Genomic DNA, 21,323 nt, shown 5'->3' with positions numbered 1-21,323 from the left:
ACACAAAACGCCGCGAGGCAGCGACCCATGAACCCTCCCCCCCTCCCCCCCCCTTATTCCTAACGGGAAACTGAGGCAGGGCCCGTCCCCCACCCCCTAAAGGAGCCCTAAACCCCCCCCCGAGTGGGGAAACTGAGGCAGGGACCCACCAACCTCCTGCTCCCCGGCTCCTGAGTGGGGAAACTGAGGCAGGGCGCCATCAATCCCCTGTCCCCCAGTCCCCAACTGGTCAAACTGGGACAGGGCCGCACCATCCTCCTTCCTCCCAGTCCCCAACTGGGAAAACTGAGGCAGGGATTCATCCTCTGCCCTGTAGCGATGCCCTAAATCCTTTTCTGCCTGGGCAAACTGAGGCAAGGCCCCATCAATCCCCTTTTCCCCAGCTCCCAACTGGTCAAACTGGCACAGGGACCCACCAACCCCCTTCCCCCCAGTTCCCGGGAGGGGAAACTGAGGCACAGCCCCCCCACCCTCCATCCCCCCGCTGCCCAGCCGCGCTCCCTCCCGCACCCCCAGCAGCCGCAGCACCCCGATCTCGCCCAGCCTGGCCCGGGCCGCTCCCTCCCAGCCGCGGTTGGCGCGGGGGTTGCGGGGGGACGGGTGCGGCAGGGCCCGCACGGGCACGGCCAGCCCGGCGGCCGCCAGCGCCCGGCGCGCCCGCAGCTCGGCCACCCGACCCAGGGCCACCACGAGCCGCACCCTCAGGGCCACCACGGCGGCCGCCAGCGCCGCCCCGCACGGCCCGAGCAGCCGCTCCCGCTCCGGGGCCCGCAGCTCCGGCGGGGGGACGTTGCGGCCGCTGGCGGCGAGGAAGAGGAGGGGGCAGAGGTTGTGCACGAAGCAGTGGCGGAAGAAGGCCCGGGGGTCCGGGCAGAGGCTCCGGATGAGCCCCCAGAAGCGGGCGCCGCTCACCTCGGCCCGCGGGCAGCGCAGCCCCAGCACCGGGCGCTTGGGGTGCTCCTGGGGGGGCTTCAGCACCGAGCCCGAAACCCGCAGCCACTCCCGAACGTGCCACGCCTCGCCGAACGGCACCTGCGGGGCGGCCCGGGGGCGTCAGCGGGGGGACAGAGCGCGGGGACCCCCCCACCCCACGGGTGCTCCCCGGGTTCGGGTGTCCGGCTCTGAGATGCCGTGGGATGGAGCGGGACTCCTCTGGGGACCCCCCCGCCCCCGTGCCTCAGTTTCCCTCCCCTGGGACCCCATGGGACAGACTGGGACTCCCTGGAGGATCCCCCGTGCCTCAGCTTCCCTCCCCTGGGACCCCACGGAATGGCCTGGGACCCCCTGGGCAACCCATGAACCCCCCCTGTGCCTCAGTTTCCCTCCCGTGGGACCCCATGGGACAGACTGGGAACCCCCCTGTGCCTCAGTTTCCCTTCCCTGGGACCCCCTGGGCAACCCAGGAACCCCCCCTGTGCCTCAGTTTCCCTTCCCTGGGACCCCCTGGGCAACCCAGGAACCCCCCCGTGCCTCAGTTTCCCTTCCCTGGGACCCCCTGGGCAACCCATGAACCCCCCCGTGCCTCAGTTTCCCTCCCCTGGGACCCCACGGAATGGCCGGGGACCCCTTGGAGAATTCCCCGTGCCTCAGTTTCCCTCCCCTGGAACCCCACGGGGCAGCCTGGGACTCCCCCCCGAGCACCCCCAAAACCTCCCTTTCCCTCACTCGGTGCCCCCCGGGATGCGCTGGGCCCCCCCCGCGCCGCTGACCCCGGTCTGGGCCATGCCGAAGGGGCCGGGGTTCATGCCGAGGAACAGCACGGCCTTGGGGCCGCGGCAGTAGCGGCGCACGAAGTCGCGGTGCGGCTCCCACGCGTACTCGAGCGGGGCGTACACGAGGGCCACGGGCGGCCCGGGCGGCGGCAGCGCCCGCAGCTGCTCGGACAGAGCCCGCTCGAGAGCCAGGAACCGCCCGGCCACGCCTTCGGCCCGCTCCTCATCCTCCTCCTCATCCTCCTCCTCATCCTCATCCGCGGCTCCGTCCTCAGCCTCCTCCCGGGATCCTTCCTCCTCCTCGTCCTCCTCCTCGTCCCGCCGCGGCCCCGCCTCGGGCCCGGCGCGCTCCATCCCCCATCGCCTGCGGGCACCGCGGGGACGCGCTGAGCGCGGGGGGGACGGAGGGGACCCGGGGCTGGGGACCGAGGGCACGGGAGGAGCCCCGGTCGGGGGGGGATGGCGGAGGGGACGGCGGAGCCCCGGGGGGATGGCGGAGCCTCCGTGGGGGATGGCGGAGCCCCCGGGGGATGGCGGAGCCTCGGTCGGGGACAGGGGCACAGCGGTGACCAGGCGGCCCCGGCCCCGCCCGGCTGCCCCTCGCGAGCCCCCCCCGTGTCCCCCACCCCCCCCCGGACCTTCCGAGTGCCCCTCACAGCGCCCCCCCCACCCCCGCGGTCCCCTCGTGACGTCACACGCCCCCCCGGTGACGTCACGGCCGCCGCCGCCGCGAGCCCACCTGAGCACGCGCCGCTCCCGCCGCGCGCCGGGCCCCGCCCCCCACCCTCGGCCCCTTCCCGGCGTGCCCCGCGCGGGCTGGTGAGGGGCGGGGCCGGGCCTTTGTCTGCGCGCGGAGCTTCCCATCGTGCTTTGCGGCGGGAACCCACCCCCCCCCCCCCCCGAACCCCCCCGAACCCTCCCGAACCCCCCCGAACCCTCCCGAACCCCCCCGGGGCCGCGAACGCGCGTGGGGAACACGGGGGGGGGGGGCACCCACGGGTGGGCGGGGGGGGGGCGAGGGGCGGCGGCGCGCGCACGGGAGGGGGCGGGGTCTCCTCAGGCCACGCCCCTTCCCGCGGGGGGGCGGGGCAGCGCGCGGGGCTGCGGCGGCGCGAGGGCGCCCCCTGGCGGGCCCGGCAGGGAAGGCGGTGGCGACCGGGAGCGTCCCCAACCCCCCTCCGGTGTCACCCGAGAGTCCCCAACCCCTGCCCGGTGTCACCCGAGCATCCCCAGCTCCTTCCCGGTGTCACCGAGTGTCCCCAACCCCTGTCCGGTGTCACCCGAGTGTCCCCAACCCCCCTCCGGTGTCACCCGAGCGTCCCCAACCCCCCTTCGGTGTCACCCGAGCATCCCCAGCCCCTTCCCGGTGTCACCCGAGCGTCCCCAACCCCTTCCCGGTGTCACCCGAGTGTCCCCAACCCCCCTTCGGTGTCACCCGAGCATCCCCAGCCCCTTCCCGGTGTCACCGAGTGTCCCCAACCCCTTCCCGGCGTCACCCGAGCGTCCCCAACCCCTTCCCGGTGTCACCCGAGTGTCCCCAACCCCCCCCGTGACACCGGGAGCGCCCCCAGCTGCCCCACCGAGCCCAAGCAGCCACACCGCGGAGTCCCCGAGCCCCCCTCCATCGTCACCCCGGTGTCCCCAAACCCTCCCGTGTCACCCCCGCTGTCCCCCGTGTCCCCTCCGGGCCCCCCCCGGTGCCGCTTTGTCCCCGCGCTGTGCGGCTGCAGCTCCGCGTTGTCACCACCAGGTGGCACCGGAGGCGCCGCTGAACGGACCGGAGGGGACAGAGCTGGAACCGCCCCCCCCCCGCCCTCCCCCTTTTTGGGACCCCCTGAAATGGGGCGGGGGCCCCACCCTGACCCGGGGTCCCACCCTGACCCGGGGTCCCACCCTGACCCTGTACTGGGGACACCGGGGGGTCCCCAATGTCCCCCCAGACCAAGCAGCTCCTGAAAAGTGACCGTTTATTGGAAGCAAATCCGGGGCGGTTGGGGACGACATGGGGACAGAGGGGACACGGGGACACCCCGGGGGGGCCCCGGCTAAAAACACCGACTTTAAAAAACACCAAAAACCGGGGCCGACCCCCCCAAATCTGCCTGGGGGTGGTGGGGAGGGGGGGGGGGGGTGGGGACAGGTTGGGGACCCCCCCTTAGACACCCCCGAAGGGGAGGGACACCCCACCCCTGTCCCCAGGGGGGCTGCGGGGGGGGGGCAGGGTGGCCCCTGGGGACACTGGGACGGGGACAGTGGGATGGGGAGGGGTCCCGGGGGGGGTCCCCATGGATGGGGGGGCTATGTACAGTGGGGGGGTCGCTTAGCTGCGGGGGGGGTCCCGCTCCTTGCTGTCGCTGTCCTCGGGGTACGCGTGCCACGTCAGCCGCTCCTCGTAGAAGGCGATGACAATTTGGGGACACTTGAGGTTGGCCTCCTTGGCCAGCACCAGGTCGGCCTCGTCCGTGTCCTTCCTGGGGGGTGGGGACAAGAACGAGGGGTCAGGGGGGCACGGGGACCAACTGGGGACATGGGGACCAACTGGGGACATGGGGATGAACTGGGGACATGGGGAACAACTGGGGACACAGGGATCAACTGGGGACACGGGGATGAACTGGGGACACGGAGATGAACTGGGGACACGGGGACCAAAAGGGGACACGGGGACGAACTGGGGACATGGGGATGAACTGGGGGTTGGAGGGACACAGAGACAAACTGGAGGGACACAAACTGGGAGGACAGGGGGACAAACTGGAGGGACACAGGGACAGCCACAAACTGGGGGACATGGACACAAATGGGGGGGACGCAAACACAAACTGGGGGACAAAGACACGACCTGGGGGGAGGGGGGGATAGGAAGTCGCTGGCACAAACTGGGAGCACTGGGGGGTCCCAGACACAGCCCGGGGGGCTCAGGGGACTCTGGGGACACCCGTGGTGGCCTCACCACTTCATGAGGAACATGAGGTCCCCGCAGGAGTCGGTGGCCCCGATGATCTTCTCAGGCTCCAGCCCCCGCTCGAAGCCACGGGCGATGTCGTTGCTCTGGGAGTTTTGGGGAAAAATGGGATTTTTTTGGGAACAGAGAGATTTTGGGGCGAGGAGGGGACAGGGAGGCGGTGCAGCTGCAGGTTGGGGACGCTGTCCCCAGCGTGGTGGCACTGGGGGAGTGCCCCGTGGCTGGGCACTGTCCCGTTCCCTGGTGGCCATTCCAGAACTGCAGACTCCTGTCCCCATGGAGAGGACACTGGGTGCCACTGTCCCCATCCCTTGTCCCTGTCCCCAGCTCTGCTGTCCATTCCTGTCCCCAAGCCTGGGTTCCCAGCCCATCCCTGTGTCCTTGTCCCCATCCCCATGTCCCTGTCCCTAACTCTGGGTGTCCATTCTCCACCCTTGGTCCCTGGCCCCATCCCTGGGTGTCCAGTCCCATCCCCTACCCATGTCCCTGTCCCCATCCCTTGGTCCCTTGTCCCAATCCCTGGATTCCCATCCCTGTGTCCCTGTCCCCATCCCCGGATTCCCACCCCCATCCCTTGGTCCTTTGTCCCAATCCCTGGATTCCCACCCCCATCCCCCTGTCCCTGTCCCCATCCCTCTGTCCCCATCCCCGTGTCCCTGTCTCCATCCCTGTGTCTCTGTCCCCATCCCTGTGTCCCTGTCCCCATCCCTGTGTCCCCGTCCTTCTGTCCCTGTCCCCATCCCCGTGTCCCTGTCCCCATTCCCATCCCCGTGTCCCTGTCCCCGCGTCCCCTCTCACCTCCCTCTTCTTCTTGGCGCGCCCGTCCTCGCTGCCGGGCAGTCCCTTGCGCTTGGCGCCCTCGGGGCGCTCCCGGGGCCGTGTCCCATCGCTGTCCCTCATGTCCCTCATGTCCCTCATCCTGCGGTCCTTGCGCAGGAACTGCGAGATCAGCTCGGGACAGTCCAGGTTCTTCTCGGGCTCCCACGTGTTGTGTTCCCTGTGGGACACGGTCAGGGGACAAGGGGACACCCAGGGGACATCCCTCCAATCCCCACGTGTTGTGTTCCCTGTGGGACATCGCTGGGACACCGTGGGGACACCTCCACGCACGGAGGTCACTCAGCGGCGTCACCACGGGGTCCCCTGGCTCAGAGAAGGGTCCCTGCAGTGTCCCCGTGGCATCCCCAGGAGTTGCGTCCCACCGCACGCCGGCGTCAGCTCAGGGTCGCTGCGGTGTCCCCTGTCACACAGCAGGGTCCCCACAGGGTCCCCGTGTCCCCTCATGCCCCAGCAGTGTCCCCATGTCCCTGTCACACAGTGGGATCCCCACAGCGCGTCCCTGCCCTGCCAGCTCCCCTGGGTGCCCAGGAGCCGTGTCCCGTGTCCCCCGCGCCGTCCCCGGTGTCACTCACTCGGAGAAGCCCTTCCACTTGAGCAGGTACTCGGCTTGGCCCCTCACCACGCGCCGATCCAGAACCTTCTCCACCACATACTCCTCCTCCTCCCCCGAGGACGAGCTGTCGGCTGCCCGCCGGCTCCTCCTGCCCATAGCGCAGCCACCGCTCTGGGGACGGGCACAGGGACAGGGAATGTCACCATGGGACAGGGACAGGGGACAGGGAATGTCACCATGGGACAGGGAATGTCACTGTGGGACAGGGACAGGGAAAGGGAATGTTACCATGGGACAGGGACAGGGACAGGGAATGTCACCATGGGACAGGGAATGTCACTGTGGGACAGGGTCAGGGAATGTCACCGTGGGACAGGGAATGTCACTGTGGGACAGGGTCAGGGAATGTCACCATGGGACAGGGAACTGCCCTGTGGCTCCTCCTGCCCATAGTGCAGCCACCGCTCTGGGGACAGGGTCAGGGAATGTCACCATGGGACAGGGACAGGGAACAGGGTCAGGGAGTGTCACCATGGGATGGGGACAGGGACAGGGAATGTCACCATGGGACAGGGACAGGGAATGTCACCATGGGACAGGGAACTGCCCTGCAGCTCCTCCTGCAGCCACCGCTCCATGGGGACGTGGCATTGTCACCCCAGGGACACCACAATGGGGCAGCTGGGGGCATCTCAGGACCCCCAAAGGGAGATTTGAGGGCTCCTGGAGCTCCCTTAAAGGTGGGGTTGGGGTGACCTGGGGACCCCCAAGGGGGGATTGGGGTGACCTGGGGACCCCCAAGAGGGGATTTGGGGTCATCTCGGGATCCCCAAGGGGGGATTGGGGCACCTGGGGACGCCCAAGGGGGGATTTGGGGTGAACTGGGGACCCCCAAGGGGGGATTTGGGGTCATCTCGGGATCCCCAAGGGGGGATTGGGGCACCTGGGGACGCCCAAGGGGGGATTTGGGGTGAACTGGGGACCCCCAAGGGGGGATTTGGGGTCATCTCGGGATCCCCAAGGGGGGATTGGGGGCACCTGGGGACCACGAGAAAGGATTTGGGGTCACCTGGGAAACCCCAAAGGAGGGAACTGGGGGCACCTCAGGACCCCCCAAAGGGAGATCCTGGGGCAGGGACGGAAGGAGAGGGGGATTCCTAAAAACCAGCGGGGATTTAGGCACAAAGAAACACGAACTGGGCTAAAAACCCGTAAAAAAGTGAGAACTTAGGCAGAGGGAAATGGAATTCGGGATAAACCCCCTAAAACTGGGGGGGATTTGGGAACAGGGAAATGGAATTCGGGCTAAGCCCCTTAAAAACGGGCGGATTAAAAAAAAAAAAAAAAAAAAAAGGTTTTAAGAAAACCCCAATTTGGGCTCTTTTTTTTTTTTTTTTTTCTCCTTAACCCTTGATTTTAGCGGATTTTTTTTTTTTTTTTCTTTTAAATGCAGCCCTAAAGCCCCGTGAGGGAGCCCGGGAATTCCTCGCTCCCGGGTGGAATTTCCTGCCGGATTCCCAGCGGGATTTCCCGGCGCGGGATTTGGGCGGGAACCGGGAGGTTTTGGGAGGATTTGCGTGGGAAGAGGGACCGGTTTGGGTGGGAAAAGGCGGCTTTGGGAGGGGAAGGGCCGGGATGGAGCCCCCGGGGCGTCGCATCCCGGATCCCGCGCCCGGGAATCCTGAGGGAACAAAGGGAAGGCGCCGCTTTGAGGCCAAAAGCGCCGTTTCCAGAGCTAAAAACCGCAGTTCTGAGGCAAAACCCGCCGGCTTGAGGCGGGAAAACGCGAGTTTGAGGCGGAACGCGGCGGTTTGAGGGCAAAAGCCGCAGTTTTGGGGTAAAAAGCCGCAGTTTTGGGTTCAAAGCGCGGCCGGGAGGGGGGGGCCGGTATCTGGGCCTGGGGGCGGGGCCAGAAGCACGCCCCGCACCGCGATTGGTTAGAGCCGCCGCGCGCCCGCACCCTGATTGGTTGAGCGCCCCGCCGCTCGCCACAGCCCCCGCCGCGCTACCATTGGGCGGAGAAACCGTCACTCCAACTGCCGCCCCGCCTCCGCTCCGATGCTATTGGCCAGCAGGCCTGTCAATCGCCGCGCCATCCCACCTCCCGTCCACTGCTATTGGCTATCACGTCCGTCACTCCGCGCGCGGCCCCGCCTCCCGTCCGCCGCTATTGGCCAGCGCGCCTGCCCGTCACGGCGCCAGGACCCGCCCCCGCGCTGCCGCCCATTCATCCGCCGCCCGCCGCCGGCGCTACCTGCGCGGAGAGCGGCTCCGGCGCGGGCCCGTCCGCCGCGGTTTAGCCGCCCCTCCGAGCTGCCGCTGCTCCGCGCTCCGCCCGCCAAAACCGCCCGCAGCGCGCAGGCGCCGCCGGCCGCGCTCCGCGCATGCGTCCGCCCGCCTTTCCCCCCTCCCCAAACCCCGCCGCGATTGGCGCATGCGCTGCTTCAGGCGCACCTTGGGGCCGGCGGGCGGGCGGCCCCTCCTCGCCGCCGCCGGGACTCGCCGCCGCCCCGCTCTGCGCCCGCCGCGCCGCGCTCGCCGAGCTGCGCTGGGCCCGCCGGCGGCCCGCGCTGAGCGACGGCCGCGCCCGCCAATGGGGACCGTCCCCCCGCGCGCCCAGCCAATGAGCGCCGAGCGAGGGGCGGGCCCTCCGCCGCGCCAGCGAATCACCGGCGCGCCGGGGAGTCTCCGGGCCGGAGCGGGAAAAGCTGCGCGGGGCGTGGCCTCGACGGTTCTACCCAATCAGCGCGGCGCGGGGGCGGGACGAGGCCGCGGGCGGCCAACCAGCGCAGGCGCTGCGGGCGGAGCGCGGCGGCTCCGCCAATGAGGCGGCGGCGCCGGGCGGAGTCGGCCAATGGGAGGCGGCGCGGGGGCCGGGCGGGCGGCGGGGGCGGCGGGGTGAGGCGGCGGCGCTCGCGTCGCTCGGCCCCTTTCCGTGTCGGCCCTCGCAGAGGGAGCATCGCGCGCTGCCGCCACCGCCCGGCCCGCCCCGCCCCGCGCCGCCGCCATGGCCAAGGCCGAGGTCAGCGCTCACACCCCTTTCCCCTCGCCGATCCCCGCGGGTTATTTTTTATTCCACCCTCCCCGCCCCCCCCCCCCCCCGCCCCCCCCCCTCCCCCCGCGCCGCCGCCGCCGCCGCCGCCGCCTCGCGGGCCGCGCGCGCTCACTGCGCCTGCGCGCGCCGCCCGTCCCGTCCCGCGGCGCGCGCCCCCCCCCTCCCCCCCTCCCCTCACACGCGCAGGCGCCGTTGGGGGGGGGGGGGGGTGTCACACACGGAGCCCCCCCCCCTTCCCCTCCCCCCCTCCCCCCCCTCAGGCGCATGCGCGACCCCCCCTCACCCCCCCCCCCCCCCCCGCGCGCGCTCCCGCGGCCACGTGCGCGTCCTTTGTGTCACCCGGGATTGGGGGGGGGGGGTCTCAAAATCGGGGCTGGGGTGGTCGAAATTGGGGGGTGGCGGGGCGAAAATGAGGGGTATGGGGGCTGGGGAGGGTCAAAATTGGGGTTGGGGGCTTCTGGGGGGCTTTGGAGGAGTCCGAGTTTAGGGTTGGGGGGTCTGAAATGAGGGGCTGGGGGCACTGAGGGGTTTGGTGGGCCCCGGAAATAGGGGCTGGGGGAGAGGGTTGGGGGCTTGGGAGGTCTAGGAATTTGGGTTGGGGGTCTGGTGGCCCCCCCAGATGGGACCTGGGGATGCTCAAGGACCAAGTGACCCCAAAAGTTTGGGATGGAGGAGCTCGGGGGTTCCTTTGGGGTCAGGGATGGGGCCCAGGGGGGGTCAAGGGCCTGATGGGCCCCAAAATCAGGCCCTGGGGGGGGGCTCTGGGTTCCTTTAGGGCCTGGGGGTCCCCAAAAGAGGATCTGGGGGTTTCAGGGTCTCCCTGGCCCTGGGCAGCATCTCAGGTGAGGGGTGGGGGGCTCCTCAACCCCCTCAGGTTGGGTCTGGGGGCTCCCAGGGGGATTTGGGGTGTCAGGACCTCCCTGGAGCTGGGAGGGGTCCCAGGGTGAAATTTAGGGTTTTAGGGCATCCGTGGAGCTGGGATGTTCCCAGGGGAGATTTGGGGTGTCAGGAGCTGTGGGGGAGGCCCGGGGTGAAATTTGGGGTCCCAGGAAGGATTTGGGGGGTCCTGGGGGGGGGGGGGATTTTGGGATGTCAGGACCTCCCTGGAGCTCTGGGGGATCCCAGGGGGAATTTGGGGTGTGAGGAGCTGGGGGGGGAGGGGGGGATCTTGGGGGTGAATTTGGGATGTCAGGAGCTGTGGGGGGCGGTCCCAGGAGGGATTTTGGGGTCCCCAGCCCCCCGTGACCCCTCTGTCCGTGTCCCCCTGTCCCGCAGTCCCCGAAGGAGCCGGAGCAGCTCCGGAAACTTTTCATTGGCGGCCTCAGCTTTGAAACCACAGACGAGAGCCTGCGCAGCCACTTCGAGCAGTGGGGCACCCTCACCGACTGCGTGGTGAGAGCCCGGCCTCGGCCTCCCCTGGCACCCCAGAACCTTCCCTGGGATCCCCTAAACCTTCCCTGGGATCCCCTAAACCTTCCCTGGGATCCCAAAACCTTCCTTGGGATCCCTTAAACCTTCCCTGGGACAGCAAAACCTCCCCTGGGATCCCAAATCCTTCCCTGGGATCCCCTAAACCTCCCCTGGGACAGCAAAACCTCCCCTGGGACCCCCAAATTCCTCCCTGGGACCCCCAAACCCTTCCCTGGGACCCCCAAACCCTTCTCTGGGATCCCCAAATCTCTCCCTGAGATCCCCAAATCCCTCCCTGGGACAGCACAGTGTTCTTTGGGACACCCCAATCCTTCCTGTGATCTCCAGATTTCTCCCCAGGGCACCAAAACCTTCTCTGGGTTCCCCAAATTCTTCCTCGGGACTCCTAAAACTTTTTGCAGGACCCTTAGACATTCCTTGGCACCCCAAAACCTGCCCTGGGATATCCAGACCTTCCTCAGGATCCCCAAAACCTTCCCTTGGAGCCCCAAGTCTTTCCCTGGGACCCTCAAATCTTTCCCTGGGACCCCAAAACTTTTCCTGGCGTCTCCAAATGCACACCAGGGTCCTCCCCCCACAGCCCCAAACCTGCCCTGGGCTCCCAAAACCACTCAGGGACCAACCAAACTCTGCAGGGCCCCCAAACCTTCCCTGGGCTCCCAAAGCTGCTCAGGGACCAACCAAACTCTGCAGGGCCCCCAAACCTTCCCCAGCCCCCCCAGAGCAGCCCCTGGGTGTGAGAGACCCCTCTCCTGTGTGTGTCCTGTGCCCGTGTCCCTCACCCGTCCCTGACCTGTCCCCTGTGTCCCTTACTTGTCCCTGACCCATCCCCTGTGTCCGTCACCTGCCCCTGACCTGTCCCCTGTGTCCCTCACCTGTCCGTGCCCGTGTCCCTCACCCATCCTTGGCCTGTCCCTGGCCTGTCCCTGGTCTGTCTCCTGTGTCCCTGGCCTGTCCCTCACCCATCCCTGGCGTGTCCCTGACCTGTTCCTGGTCTGTGCTCTGTGTTCCTGACCTGTTGCTCACCTGTTCCCTGTGTCCTCTGTGTCCCTGACCTGTCCCTCACCCGTCCCTGACCTGTCCCCTGTGTCCCTCACCCGTCCCTGGCCTGTCCCTGAGCTGTCTCCTGTGTCCCCAGGTGATGCGGGACCCCAACACGAAGCGCTCGCGGGGCTTCGGGTTCGTCACCTACTCCTCGGTCGAGGAGGTCGACGCCGCCATGAACGCGCGGCCACACAAGGTGGACGGCAGGGTGGTGGAACCCAAACGGGCCGTGTCCAGAGAGGTGAGGGGACCCTGGGGACACTGAGGGGACCCTGGGACCATGGAGGGGTGGTGGAACCCAAACGGGCCGTGTCCAGAGAGGTGAGGGGACCCTGGGGACACTGGGGGGACACTGAGGGGACCTTGGGGATGCTGAGGGGACACTGAGTGGTCACTGGGGATACAAGGGAGTGGTGGAACCCAAACGGGCCGTGTCGAGAGAGGTGAGGGCACAGAGGGGACACTGAGGGGACACTGGGGACATGGAGGGGTGATGGAGCCCAAAGGGGCTGGGTCCAGAGAGGTACTGGGACCTTGGGGACATGCTGGGGACAGTGGCACCTGGGGCTGGGGTGGTGGCAGTGGCTGTGCCCCTGCCCCGTGCCCCTGCCCCATGCCCGCTCCATCCCCTCTCTGTGCCCCTGCCCCGTGCCCCCGCCCCGTGCCCGCTCCATCCCCGTCCCTGTTCCCCGCAGGACTCGCAGCGGCCCGGCGCGCACCTGACGGTGAAGAAGATCTTCGTGGGCGGCATCAAGGAGGACACGGAGGAGCATCACTTGCGGGACTACTTCGGCCAGTACGGCAAGATCGAGGTCATCGAGATCATGACCGACCGCGGCAGCGGCAAAAAGCGCGGCTTCGCCTTCGTCACCTTCGACGACCACGACTCGGTCGACAAAATCGTCAGTGAGTGCCCCTGGGGATGGCGTGGGGACGGTGTGGGGCTGGTGTGGGGCTGGGGATGGCATGGGGACGGTGTGGGGACAGTGTGGGGCTGGGGATGGTGTGGGGCTGGTGTGGGGCTGGCGTGGGGCTGGGGACAGTGTGGGGATGGTGTGGGGACGGTGTGGGGCAGGCGTGGGGCTGGGGATGGTGTGGAGCTGGTGTGGGGCTGGGGATGGCATGGGGATGGTGTGGGGCTGGTGTGGGGCTGGGGATGGCATGGGGACGGTGTGGGGTGGGTGACAGCAGGCTGGGGACAGTGAGGGGACAGTGCCAGCCCAGCTGGGGACAGCGAGGGGACAGTGCCAGCCCGGCCTGAGCCCCCGCCATGCCCGCAGTCCAGAAGTACCACACGGTGAACGGGCACAACTGCGAGGTGCGCAAGGCGCTGTCCAAGCAGGAGATGGCCAGCGCCTCGGCCGGCCAGCGAGGTGAGCGCCCGGCCCTCGTCCCCCGGCCGCGCCCCGCCCGTGCCAGGCCGCCCGTGCCACCCGCGCTGTGCCTAAAGGCTGTGCCCCCCCCCCGCCCCCCCTCCTAGGCCGCAGCGGCTCCGGGAACTTCGGCGGCGGCGGCGGCCGCGGCGGCTTCGGCGGCGGTGACAACTTCAGCCGCGGGGGCAACTTCGGGGGCCGTGGTGAGTGAGGGCTCAGCCGGGGCCGCAACCCCCCCCGGGACGCGACCCCCACGGAAGGGGGGACCCCCCGACGGCGGCCGCCGCTCCGGTGCCCTGCTCCTCGTCCCATCCCGTCCCCCCCGGGCTCCGGTGCCCGTCCCGTGGCGGGGCCCCAGCGCGGTTTGTTCTTTCCAGGTGGGTTTGGCCGCGCCGGCGCCTACGGCGGCGACGGATTTAATGGATTTGGCGCTGACGGTAAGGCCAGGCCGGGCCCGAGCCCCGGGGGCACCGCCAGCCACGCAGCCCGGCCCCGCCAGCCACGCAGCCCGCGCCGCCCGCGCCCACCGGAGCCCGGCCCCTCCGTGGCCACCACGGCCCCGCGGGCTCACGGCCCCTTCTCCGTGTGTTTCCCGCAGGTTACGGCGGTGGCGGCGGCCCCGGCTACTCCGGGGGCAACCGGGGCTACGGCGGCAGCGGCTCCTACGACGGCTACAACAACGGCGGCGGCGGCTTCGGCGGCGGCAGCGGGGGCCGGCGGCCGGCACGGGGGCCAGCGCTGGCCGTGCGCAACGGCCTGGCCGAGGCGGGCACAGGTGGGACCCCACGGGGGGTGCAGGGACGGGGGGGAAGCCGTGGGGTCACCCCCGGGTAAAGCTGCGGGTCCCGGGTGAATGGGCACCTCCTGGCGTTTGGGGTTCGGGGGGAGCCGTCCCGGGGTGTTTGGGGTTCGGGGGGAGCCATCCCAAAGCACCCGGGGTGTTTGGGGTTCTGGAGGAGCCGTCTCAGAGCTCTAAGGATGTTTGGGGTTTTAGGGGAGCCATCCCAGAGCTCCCAGGATGTTTGGGGTTCTGGGGGAGCCGTCCCGGGGTGTTTGGGGTTCGGGGGGAGCCATCCCAAAGCTCTCGGGTTGTTTGGGGTTCTGGGGGAGCCATCCCGGGGTGTTTGGGGTTTTGGGGGAGCCATCCCAGAGCTCCTGGGGTGTTTGGGGTTCGGGGGGAGCCGTCCCGGGGCTCCCTGGGTGTTTGGGGTTTGGGGAGAGCCATCCCAGAGCTCCTGAGGTGTTTGGGGTTCTGGAGGAGCCATTCCGGGGTGTTTGGGGTTCTGGGGGAGCCATCCCAGAGCTCACAGAGTCTTTGGGATCCCAGTCGAAGCCTCCTGGACTCAGCTCCCAGTTCAACCACCCCAGAGCTCCCAGTGCCTTTGGGATCTCAGTTCCCCCTTCCCAAAGCTCCCGATTCCCCTTTCCACGGGCCACCCCTGGGTGTTCCCTGTGCCCCCCCTGTCCCTGGTGTCCCCCTGACCCCGCTGTCCCCCCCCAGGCAGCAATTTTGGGGGCGGGGGCAGCTACAACGACTTCGGCAGCTACAACAACCAGGCCTCGAGCTTCGGGCCCATGAAGGGCGGCAGCTTCGGGGGGCGCAGCTCGGGGCCCTACGGCGGCGGTGAGTCCCAAAACCACCCAGGGGGCCCCAAAAATCACCTGGGGGGGCCTCAAAATGTACTGGGGAGACCCTAAAGTATACTGGGGAGGACTCAAAATGCACTGGGGAGACTCTAAAATGTACTGGGGGCACCTTCGGGGGGTGCAGCTCGGGGCCCTATGGCGGCGGTGAGTCCCAAAATCACCTGGGGGGGCCCCAAAAATCACCTGGGGGGGCCTCAAAATGTACTGGGGAGACCTGAAAAGGTACTGGGGAGACCCTAAAATGTACTGGGAAGGCCTCAAAATATACTGGGGAGACCCAAAAAGGTACTGGGCAGACCCAAAGATGTGCTGGGGAGACCCTAAAATGTACTGGGGAGGCCTCAGAATGTACTGGGGAGACCCAAGAATGTACTGGGGACACCTTCAGGGGGTGCAGCTCGGGGCCCTACAGGGGCTGTGAGTCCTGGGGGACCCCAAAATCATCTGGGGGAGTCCTAAATGTACTGGGGAGACCCTAAAATGTACTGGGGAGGCCTCAAGATGTACTGGGGAGACCCAAAAATGTGCTGGGGAGACCCTAAAATGTACTGGGGGGGGACCTAAAATAACCTGAGGGGGCCCAGCTCAGGGCCCTGCAGCGGCAGTGAACTCTGGGTGGGGGCAAAAATCACCTGGGGGACCCCAAAATCGCCTGGAGGAGCCCTAAATGAGGTGGGGGGCCTCAAAGATGAGCTGGGGGGCCCCAAAATGTCCTGGGGGGGGCCCCAAAATGTCCTGGAGGGGGCCCTAAATGTATTGGGGGGAGCCCCAAAATGTCCTGGAGGGGGCTCTAAATGTATTTGGGGAGGGCCCAAAATGTCCTGGAGAGACCCCAAAGTGTCCTGGGAGGGGTCCTGTGTCACTGGGGGGTCCCAGGGGGGTCCCCAAATGGGTGTCCCCCCCCCCCCAATTTCTGGGTGTCCCTAAATCCCCACAGGCGGCTACGGCAGCTCCAGCGGCGGCGGCAGCTACGGAGGAGGGAGGAGGTTTTAATGGGCAGGTGAGGAGGGGAAATGGGGCAAAAAAAGTGGAAAAAGGGTGGGGAAGAGATGGGAAAATTGGGAGGAGAAAGGGGAAAAGATGAGGGGAAAATTGGGGGGGAAAAAGAGAAAAGATGAGGGGAAAAACTGGGGGAAGTGGGAAGAGGATTGAGAAAAAAAGTGAAAGAAACGATTGGGGGGGAAAGGGAGGGAAATGGAGAAGTTGGGAGGAAGGTTCAGGGAGAAAAGTGGGGAAAATGAGCAAAAAATAAGGTTGGGAAAAGAGGAAGAGGTGGGAAAAAGGTGGGAGGGATAAAGGAAAAGGATTGGGGGGAACAAAGGGAAAGATTGAGGGGAAGAAGGAAGAAAAGAGGTGTGGAAGTGGAAAAAGGTTGGAAAGGTGAGAAAAAGTTGGGAAAAAAATGGAGGAAAAGGTTAAAAGTGGGAGAAATTGAGAGGAGAAAAAGTGATGGGAAAAAATGAAGGAGTTGAGAGAAAGTGAGGGAGAAAAGGGGATCAGAAATAGGGAAAATGGCAGGGAAAGGGGTGGAAATGGGGGCAAGGGTGGGAAGGGGTGGAGCTGGGAATTCCGGCAGGATTTGGGACAGGATTGGGGCTGGAATCGGGGCAGGGATTGGGACAGGGGTTGGGGCAGGGATTGGGGCTGGGATCGGGGCAGGATCAGGGCAGGGATTGGGACAGGATCAGGGCAGGGATCGGGGCTGGGATTGGGACAGGATCAGGGCAGGGATTGGGACAGGATCAGGGCAGGGATCGGGGCTGGGATTGGGGCTGGAATCGGGGCAGGATCAGGGCTGGGATTGGGACAGGATCAGGGCAGGGATCGGGGCTGGGATTGGGGCTGGAATCGGGGCAGGATCAGGGCAGGGATTGGGACAGGATCAGGGCAGGGATCGGGGCTGGGATCGGGACTGGGATTGGGACAGGATCAGGGCAGGGATTGGGACTGGGACCGGGACTGGGGCCAGGATCAGGGCAGGGATCGAGGACTGGATTGGGACTGGGATCGGGGCCGGGATCGGGGCTGGGATCGGGGCTGGGATCGGAGCAGGGATTGAGGCCAGGATTGGGATCGGGACCGGGATTAGGGCTGGGATTGGGACCGGGACCGGGGCTCTGTTTCCCTGCCGGAGTCCCCAGCCCCGGAGCCGCTCCCGATCCTGACCCTGCCCCGTCTGTCCCGCAGGAGCCGGAGCCGGGCGGGAGCCGGGGCGGCCCCTGGAGCCAGCGCCGGGCCCGGGCGGAGCCCCCGGGACCCTCCAGGACCCTCCGGGACCCCGGGGCCGCTGTGGGGTCGCCGTGCCCGGGGTCCTGTCGTAGTTCCCGAGCGGAGCCGCCGGAATTTCCCTTCCCCCCCCCACCACCTCCCCGTGTCCTGTACCCCTCCCCCTGTCAATAAATGTCTCTTGGTTTTTTTTTTTTTTTTTTTAAATTATTATTTTTTATTATTCTCGATGATTTTAGAGGTGGGGGCCGCTCTCCTCCTGATTGGTCGCCTCAGCTGTCAGTCACAGCCTGGCTCCGCCCCCCCTATTCACCCCCCCTCTCTTGTCACCCTGGGTGTCCCCAGAGCGTCCCCCGGGTGTCCCCCGGGTGTCCCCACCCCCCCACCCCCCCCCCACCGCTAATTCCCACCTTCCCTTTTGTAGGAGCCACCGGCCCCGGGAGAGGAGCCCGCGGAGGTGAGCGGGGGCACAGAGGGGACACTTGGGGACAGCCCAGGGCCGGGTCACCCCCCCCCAGGGCCGGGCCACCCCCCCAGCCCCGCCCCAGCGCCCGCGGGACCCCCCCGGTGCCCTCAATAAAAGGGTATTTTTGTACCTGTGTCCCTCCCGTGTGTGGGGACAGGGCGGGAGGGAGGGACGGGACAGGGACAGGAGGGGACAGGAGGGTGGAGGACAGGGCTGGGGGACACCGATTTGGGGACCCCAGAGGCAGCCAGGGCCACGTGTGACCTGGAGGGGACCTGGAGGGGACGGGGCCAGGAGGTGACCGCAGGAATGGGGTGCCCGGGGGTGCCCGGAACGCTGGGATCGGGATGTGTCACCGGGATGTGTTGTGTCACCGGGATGTGTCACCGGGAGGGAGGTGGCGGGAATGTGTCACCCCAGGGTGACAGAGGGTGACAGAGGGTGACAGAGACACGCGGTGCCTTGGGAGCAGGTTTATTGTGGGGTGACAGGGGTGGCAGTGACAGGGCTGGCCCCAGGGTGTCACAGGGGGCTGTGGGCACAGGGGGACAGCCCGAAGCTCTCGGGGGACACGGGGGTCCCATCCCTGTCCCCGAGTGTCCCCAACACCTGGTGGGTGACACGTGGGGTCCCATCCTCGTCCCTGAGTGTCCCCAACAGCTGGGAGGTGACAAGTGGGGTTCCATCCCCCAGTGTTCCCAGCACCTGGGAGGTGACACCAGTGAGGTCCCCATCCCCCAGTGTCCCCAACACTCGATGCGTGACCTGTGCCAGGTCCCCACGGGTGTCCCCGAGGGCACCCAGCACCTGGGAGGTGACACCGGCGAGGTCCCCACGGGTGTCCCCAAGGGCACCCAGCACCTGGGAGGTGACACCAGTGAGGTCCCCAGTGGTGTCCCCATCCCCGAGAGCGCCCAGCACCTGGGAGGTGACACCGGTGAGGTCCCCACGGGTGTCCCCAAGGGCACCCAGCACCTGGGAGGTGACACCGGTGAGGTCCCCACTGGTGTCCCCGAGGGCACCCAGCACCCGGGAGGTGACACCGGTGAGGTCCCCACGGGTGTCCCCGAGGGCACCCAGCACCCGGGAGGTGACACCGGCGAGGTCCCCACTGATGTCCCCATCCTCGAGAGCGCCCAGCACCTGGGAGGTGACACCGGCCGGGTCCCCACTGGTGTCCCCGAGGGCACCCAGCACCTCCCGCGTGACGCGCGCCAGGTCCCTGCGCAGTGTCCCCAGGGCCCTCTCCGCGTGTCCCCGCGCCCGCAGCAGCCGCTCCCGCTCGCGGCCCAGGCGGGCGAGCTCGGCGCGGAGCCCCGCGATGGCCTCGAGGCGGCGGCGGCGGCACCTCTGAGCCGCCTCCTTGTTGCGGCCGCGCCGCCGGATGTCCCGGGCCAGCGCCAGCTGCGCCCCCGATGTCCCCGCGCGGCCCAGGATGGCCCTGAGCTCCTCCACGGGCAGGGCCACGATGGCCTCGGGGGCCAAGGGCAGCGCCAGCGCCCGCCGCCGATCGCGGCCGCTCCCGGTGTCACCGCCGGTGTCGCCGCCGGTGCCGCTCCCGGTGTCACCGCCGGTGTCGCCGTGCGGGGCTGGCGGGAAGGGAAGGGGAGGGAAAGGAGGGGAAAAAGGGGGGGGGAAAGGAGGGAAATGAGGAGGGGGAGCGGGAGGAGGGTAAAAAGGGGGGTCCGGGGCGGGGTCCGGCCGCAGGTCCAGGCCCTGCGGACAGAGGGGGAGGGGTCAGAGGGGGTACGGGGGGGGGGGGGGACAGTGGGGACACCCCCCTGTGTCCGTGAGGGGAGGGGTCTCCGGGGATGGGGGGCGGCCGCCAGGGGGCGGTAAGAGCCAGTGAGGGGCGTGGCCTGGGGAGGGGGCGTGGCCCACCTGCAGCTCGCTGAGTGACAGCAGCTCCTGCCACGTGACCTCGGTCTCGCCCGCGCCGCCAGGGGGCGCACTCGGGGGCGGGGCCTGCGCCGGGCCACGCCCCCACCGCGCCTGAGGGACGCCGCTGATTGGCTGAGGGCGGGCCTTGGCCACGCCCCCTTTGCAACCCCCCCATCCCCCGAATTCCACCCCCAAAACCACTCAAAATCCCCCCAAATCCCACCCCAGAACATTTCCTAAATCACCCCAAAGCCCCCCAGATCCCTCCCCTAAAACCCCCCCAACCCCACCCCAAATTCCCCCAATATCCCCCAGATCCCACCCCTAAAACCCCCCCAAACCCCCCTCAATCCCCACCCCAACACCCCCATCCCTCCCCCTCGTGACCCCCAGACCCTCCAGGACCTCCCCGAGCGCCCCCAGCCCCCCTCACCTGGGGGTCCCCCATGGCCGCAGCCGCCGCTTCCTCCTGCAGCCCCAGATCGGGGTTAGGGCCCACCCTGGGGGGGGCGGGTGACACCCCCTGACCCCCCTGGGGACAGCCCTGACCCCCCTGGGGACACCCCGTGACCCCCCGAGCTCGCCCCGGGCCCCACCCCATTGCCCAACCCGGGAGTTGCACAAGGAGCAACCGCCGGGACCTGCCCAGGGAGGGGGGGCACCCCCTTGTCACCCCCTGGGTCACCCCTGTCACCCCCCCCGTCACCCCCTGTCACCCCCTGGGTCACCCCCTCATCGCCCCCTCCCCGTGTCACCCTGCTGTCACCACCCACGTCACCTCCCCATCACCCTGTGCCACCCCCATCACCCCCCTGTGTCACCCCCTGTGTCACCCCCTGTGTCACCCCCATCAACACCGACCCTACACCACCACCACGAGGTCTCGGTGACAATGGCGGTGCCCGTGGGGGGAGACTGTCCCCCCATGTCCCCATTGTCCCCCATGGTCCCCATTGTGTCCCCATTGTCCCCCCGCGTCCCCATTGTGTCCCCTGCGTCCCCATTGTGTCCCCATTGTGTCCCCACTGTCCCCATTGTGTCCCCATTGTCCCCCCTCCCCCCGTGTCCCCATTGTGTCCCCATTGTGTCCCCATTGTCCCCATTGTGTCCCCATTGTGTCCCCATTGTCCCCCCTCCCCCCGTGTCCCCCATTGTGTCCCCCGTTGTCCCCATTGTGTCCCCATCGTGTCCCCATTGTTTCCCCCATTGTCCCCCCGTGTCCCCCCTCAGCCGTCGGGGCCCTCCCCAGAGTGACACCCCCGTGTCCCCTGTGTCACCCCCTGTGCCACCACCCCGTCCCTGTCACCCCCCCCTCGTCCCACACCTGAGCCAGGACCCACCTGGGGACACGGGATGGGCTCGGACAGGGCCAGGGCCCCGCAGTGCCACCCCCAGCTCCGGCTGTGCCCGCCCCGGGGACATCCTGGGGACAGCGGGAGGGGACAGGAACTGAGGGGGGGACGAGGGGGAGGAGGGGACACACGGGGGACACAAAAGGGGGAGCCGGGGACACAAAAGGGGGAGTTGGGGACACAAAGGGGGAGCCGGGGACACAAAAGGGGGAGTTGGGGACACAAAGGGGGAGCTGGGGACACAAAGGGGGAGCTGGGGACACCAACGGGGGACGTGGGGACACAAAGGGGGGAGTTGGGGACACAAAAGGGGGAGCTGGGGACAAGGAGGGCGATGTGGGGACACGAACAGGGGACAGGGATGGGGACACGGGGACATCCAGGGGGCCATGGGGACACGGTGGGGGCACAGGGCCAGGGGACACGGGGCCTGCTGGCAGTGCCGGGGACCCCCCTTGTCCCCCCCGGTGCCCCCGGTGACGGAAGCCGCCGGCGGTTTCCCCTGCGGGGCCCTTGGGGACAGCGGGGACACGAGGGGTGTCACCCACCCCCGGCAGGCGCTATCAGCGGGGCCCAGCGCGTCCGGGTGGCACTGTCACCCCCCCGGTGGCACTGTCACCCCCCCGGTGGCACTGCCCCGCCCCCCGCCCCTGTCACCCCCAGCGCTGGGACCTCGCAGGGCTCTGCTGTGTCCCCACGTGTCCCACGATGTCCCCAAATGTCCCCAATGTCCCCCCACGACCCCAAGCCACCAAAGGTCACGCGAGGCCCCTCCCAC

At 68.2% G+C, this 21,323-nt stretch overlaps 4 protein-coding genes across 9 annotated transcripts; 1 reads left to right on the top strand and 3 right to left on the bottom strand.

Moving 5' to 3' along the window:
* Nucleotides 1-96: 96 nt before the first annotated feature.
* Nucleotides 97-2,475, bottom strand: SMUG1 (single-strand-selective monofunctional uracil-DNA glycosylase 1; the record flags this gene model as incomplete). Its single annotated transcript, XM_082299066.1, has 3 exons — nucleotides 2,452-2,475; nucleotides 1,710-2,076; nucleotides 97-1,032 (listed from the first exon to the last, which is right to left on the bottom strand). The coding sequence occupies exons 2-3, from the start codon at nucleotides 2,064-2,066 to the stop codon at nucleotides 97-99; spliced, it is 1,293 nt and encodes a 430-aa protein (XP_082155192.1). The 5' UTR covers nucleotides 2,067-2,076; nucleotides 2,452-2,475.
* A 1,187-nt stretch (nucleotides 2,476-3,662) lies between these two features.
* On the bottom strand, nucleotides 3,663-8,624 carry CBX5 (chromobox 5). Of its 2 annotated transcripts, none has more exons than XM_082299009.1 (5): nucleotides 8,525-8,624; nucleotides 6,090-6,241; nucleotides 5,476-5,674; nucleotides 4,666-4,763; nucleotides 3,663-4,183 (listed from the first exon to the last, which is right to left on the bottom strand). In XM_082299009.1, the coding sequence occupies exons 2-5, from the start codon at nucleotides 6,224-6,226 to the stop codon at nucleotides 4,033-4,035; spliced, it is 585 nt and encodes a 194-aa protein (XP_082155135.1). In that variant the 5' UTR covers nucleotides 6,227-6,241; nucleotides 8,525-8,624; the 3' UTR covers nucleotides 3,663-4,032. The 2 variants fall into 2 exon arrangements, with proteins under 2 accessions (XP_082155135.1, XP_082155134.1); XM_082299008.1 differs by lacking the exon at nucleotides 8,525-8,624 and adding an exon at nucleotides 8,325-8,446.
* Nucleotides 8,625-8,985: 361 nt separating this feature from the next.
* HNRNPA1 (heterogeneous nuclear ribonucleoprotein A1) lies at nucleotides 8,986-17,050 on the top strand. Of its 5 annotated transcripts, none has more exons than XM_082299113.1 (11): nucleotides 8,986-9,092; nucleotides 10,401-10,517; nucleotides 11,695-11,841; nucleotides 12,296-12,506; nucleotides 12,881-12,973; nucleotides 13,081-13,176; nucleotides 13,351-13,410; nucleotides 13,572-13,748; nucleotides 14,475-14,597; nucleotides 15,558-15,620; nucleotides 16,808-17,050. In XM_082299113.1, the coding sequence occupies exons 1-10, from the start codon at nucleotides 9,078-9,080 to the stop codon at nucleotides 15,611-15,613; spliced, it is 1,095 nt and encodes a 364-aa protein (XP_082155239.1). In that variant the 5' UTR covers nucleotides 8,986-9,077; the 3' UTR covers nucleotides 15,614-15,620; nucleotides 16,808-17,050. The 5 variants fall into 5 exon arrangements, with proteins under 5 accessions (XP_082155239.1, XP_082155238.1, XP_082155241.1 ...); XM_082299112.1 differs by having other exon boundaries at nucleotides 13,051-13,176; XM_082299115.1 differs by lacking the exon at nucleotides 13,351-13,410.
* A 748-nt stretch (nucleotides 17,051-17,798) lies between these two features.
* On the bottom strand, nucleotides 17,799-21,314 carry NFE2 (nuclear factor, erythroid 2). Its single transcript, XM_082299129.1, has 5 exons — nucleotides 21,218-21,314; nucleotides 20,534-20,616; nucleotides 19,627-19,662; nucleotides 19,194-19,304; nucleotides 17,799-19,028 (listed from the first exon to the last, which is right to left on the bottom strand). The coding sequence occupies exons 3-5, from the start codon at nucleotides 19,639-19,641 to the stop codon at nucleotides 17,835-17,837; spliced, it is 1,320 nt and encodes a 439-aa protein (XP_082155255.1). The 5' UTR covers nucleotides 19,642-19,662; nucleotides 20,534-20,616; nucleotides 21,218-21,314; the 3' UTR covers nucleotides 17,799-17,834.
* Nucleotides 21,315-21,323: the final 9 nt, after the last annotated feature.

This window comes from Coloeus monedula (assembly GCF_965178545.1).
Source record: "Coloeus monedula genome assembly, chromosome: 30".
Taxonomy (NCBI): Eukaryota; Metazoa; Chordata; class Aves; order Passeriformes; family Corvidae; genus Coloeus; species Coloeus monedula.
This window is presented reverse-complemented; position numbering and strand designations above follow the sequence as displayed.

Coding starts and splice junctions, on each gene's coding strand:
- CBX5 (XM_082299009.1), bottom strand. CDS start 6,226: ATGGGCAGGAGGAGCCGGCGGGCAGCCGACAGCTCGTCCTCGGGGGAG. Junction 5,675..6,089: donor AAGTGGAAGGGCTTCTCCGA/GTGAGTGACACC, acceptor CGTGTCCCACAG/GGAACACAACACGTGGGAGC. Junction 4,184..4,665: donor CTCATGTTCCTCATGAAGTG/GTGAGGCCACCA, acceptor CCCACCCCCCAG/GAAGGACACGGACGAGGCCG.
- NFE2 (XM_082299129.1), bottom strand. Junction 19,029..19,193: donor TGTCACTCAGCGAGCTGCAG/GTGGGCCACGCC, acceptor CTCTGTCCGCAG/GGCCTGGACCTGCGGCCGGA.
- HNRNPA1 (XM_082299112.1), top strand. Junction 10,518..11,694: donor GCACCCTCACCGACTGCGTG/GTGAGAGCCCGG, acceptor CTGTGTCCCCAG/GTGATGCGGGACCCCAACAC. Junction 12,507..12,880: donor CTCGGTCGACAAAATCGTCA/GTGAGTGCCCCT, acceptor CCATGCCCGCAG/TCCAGAAGTACCACACGGTG.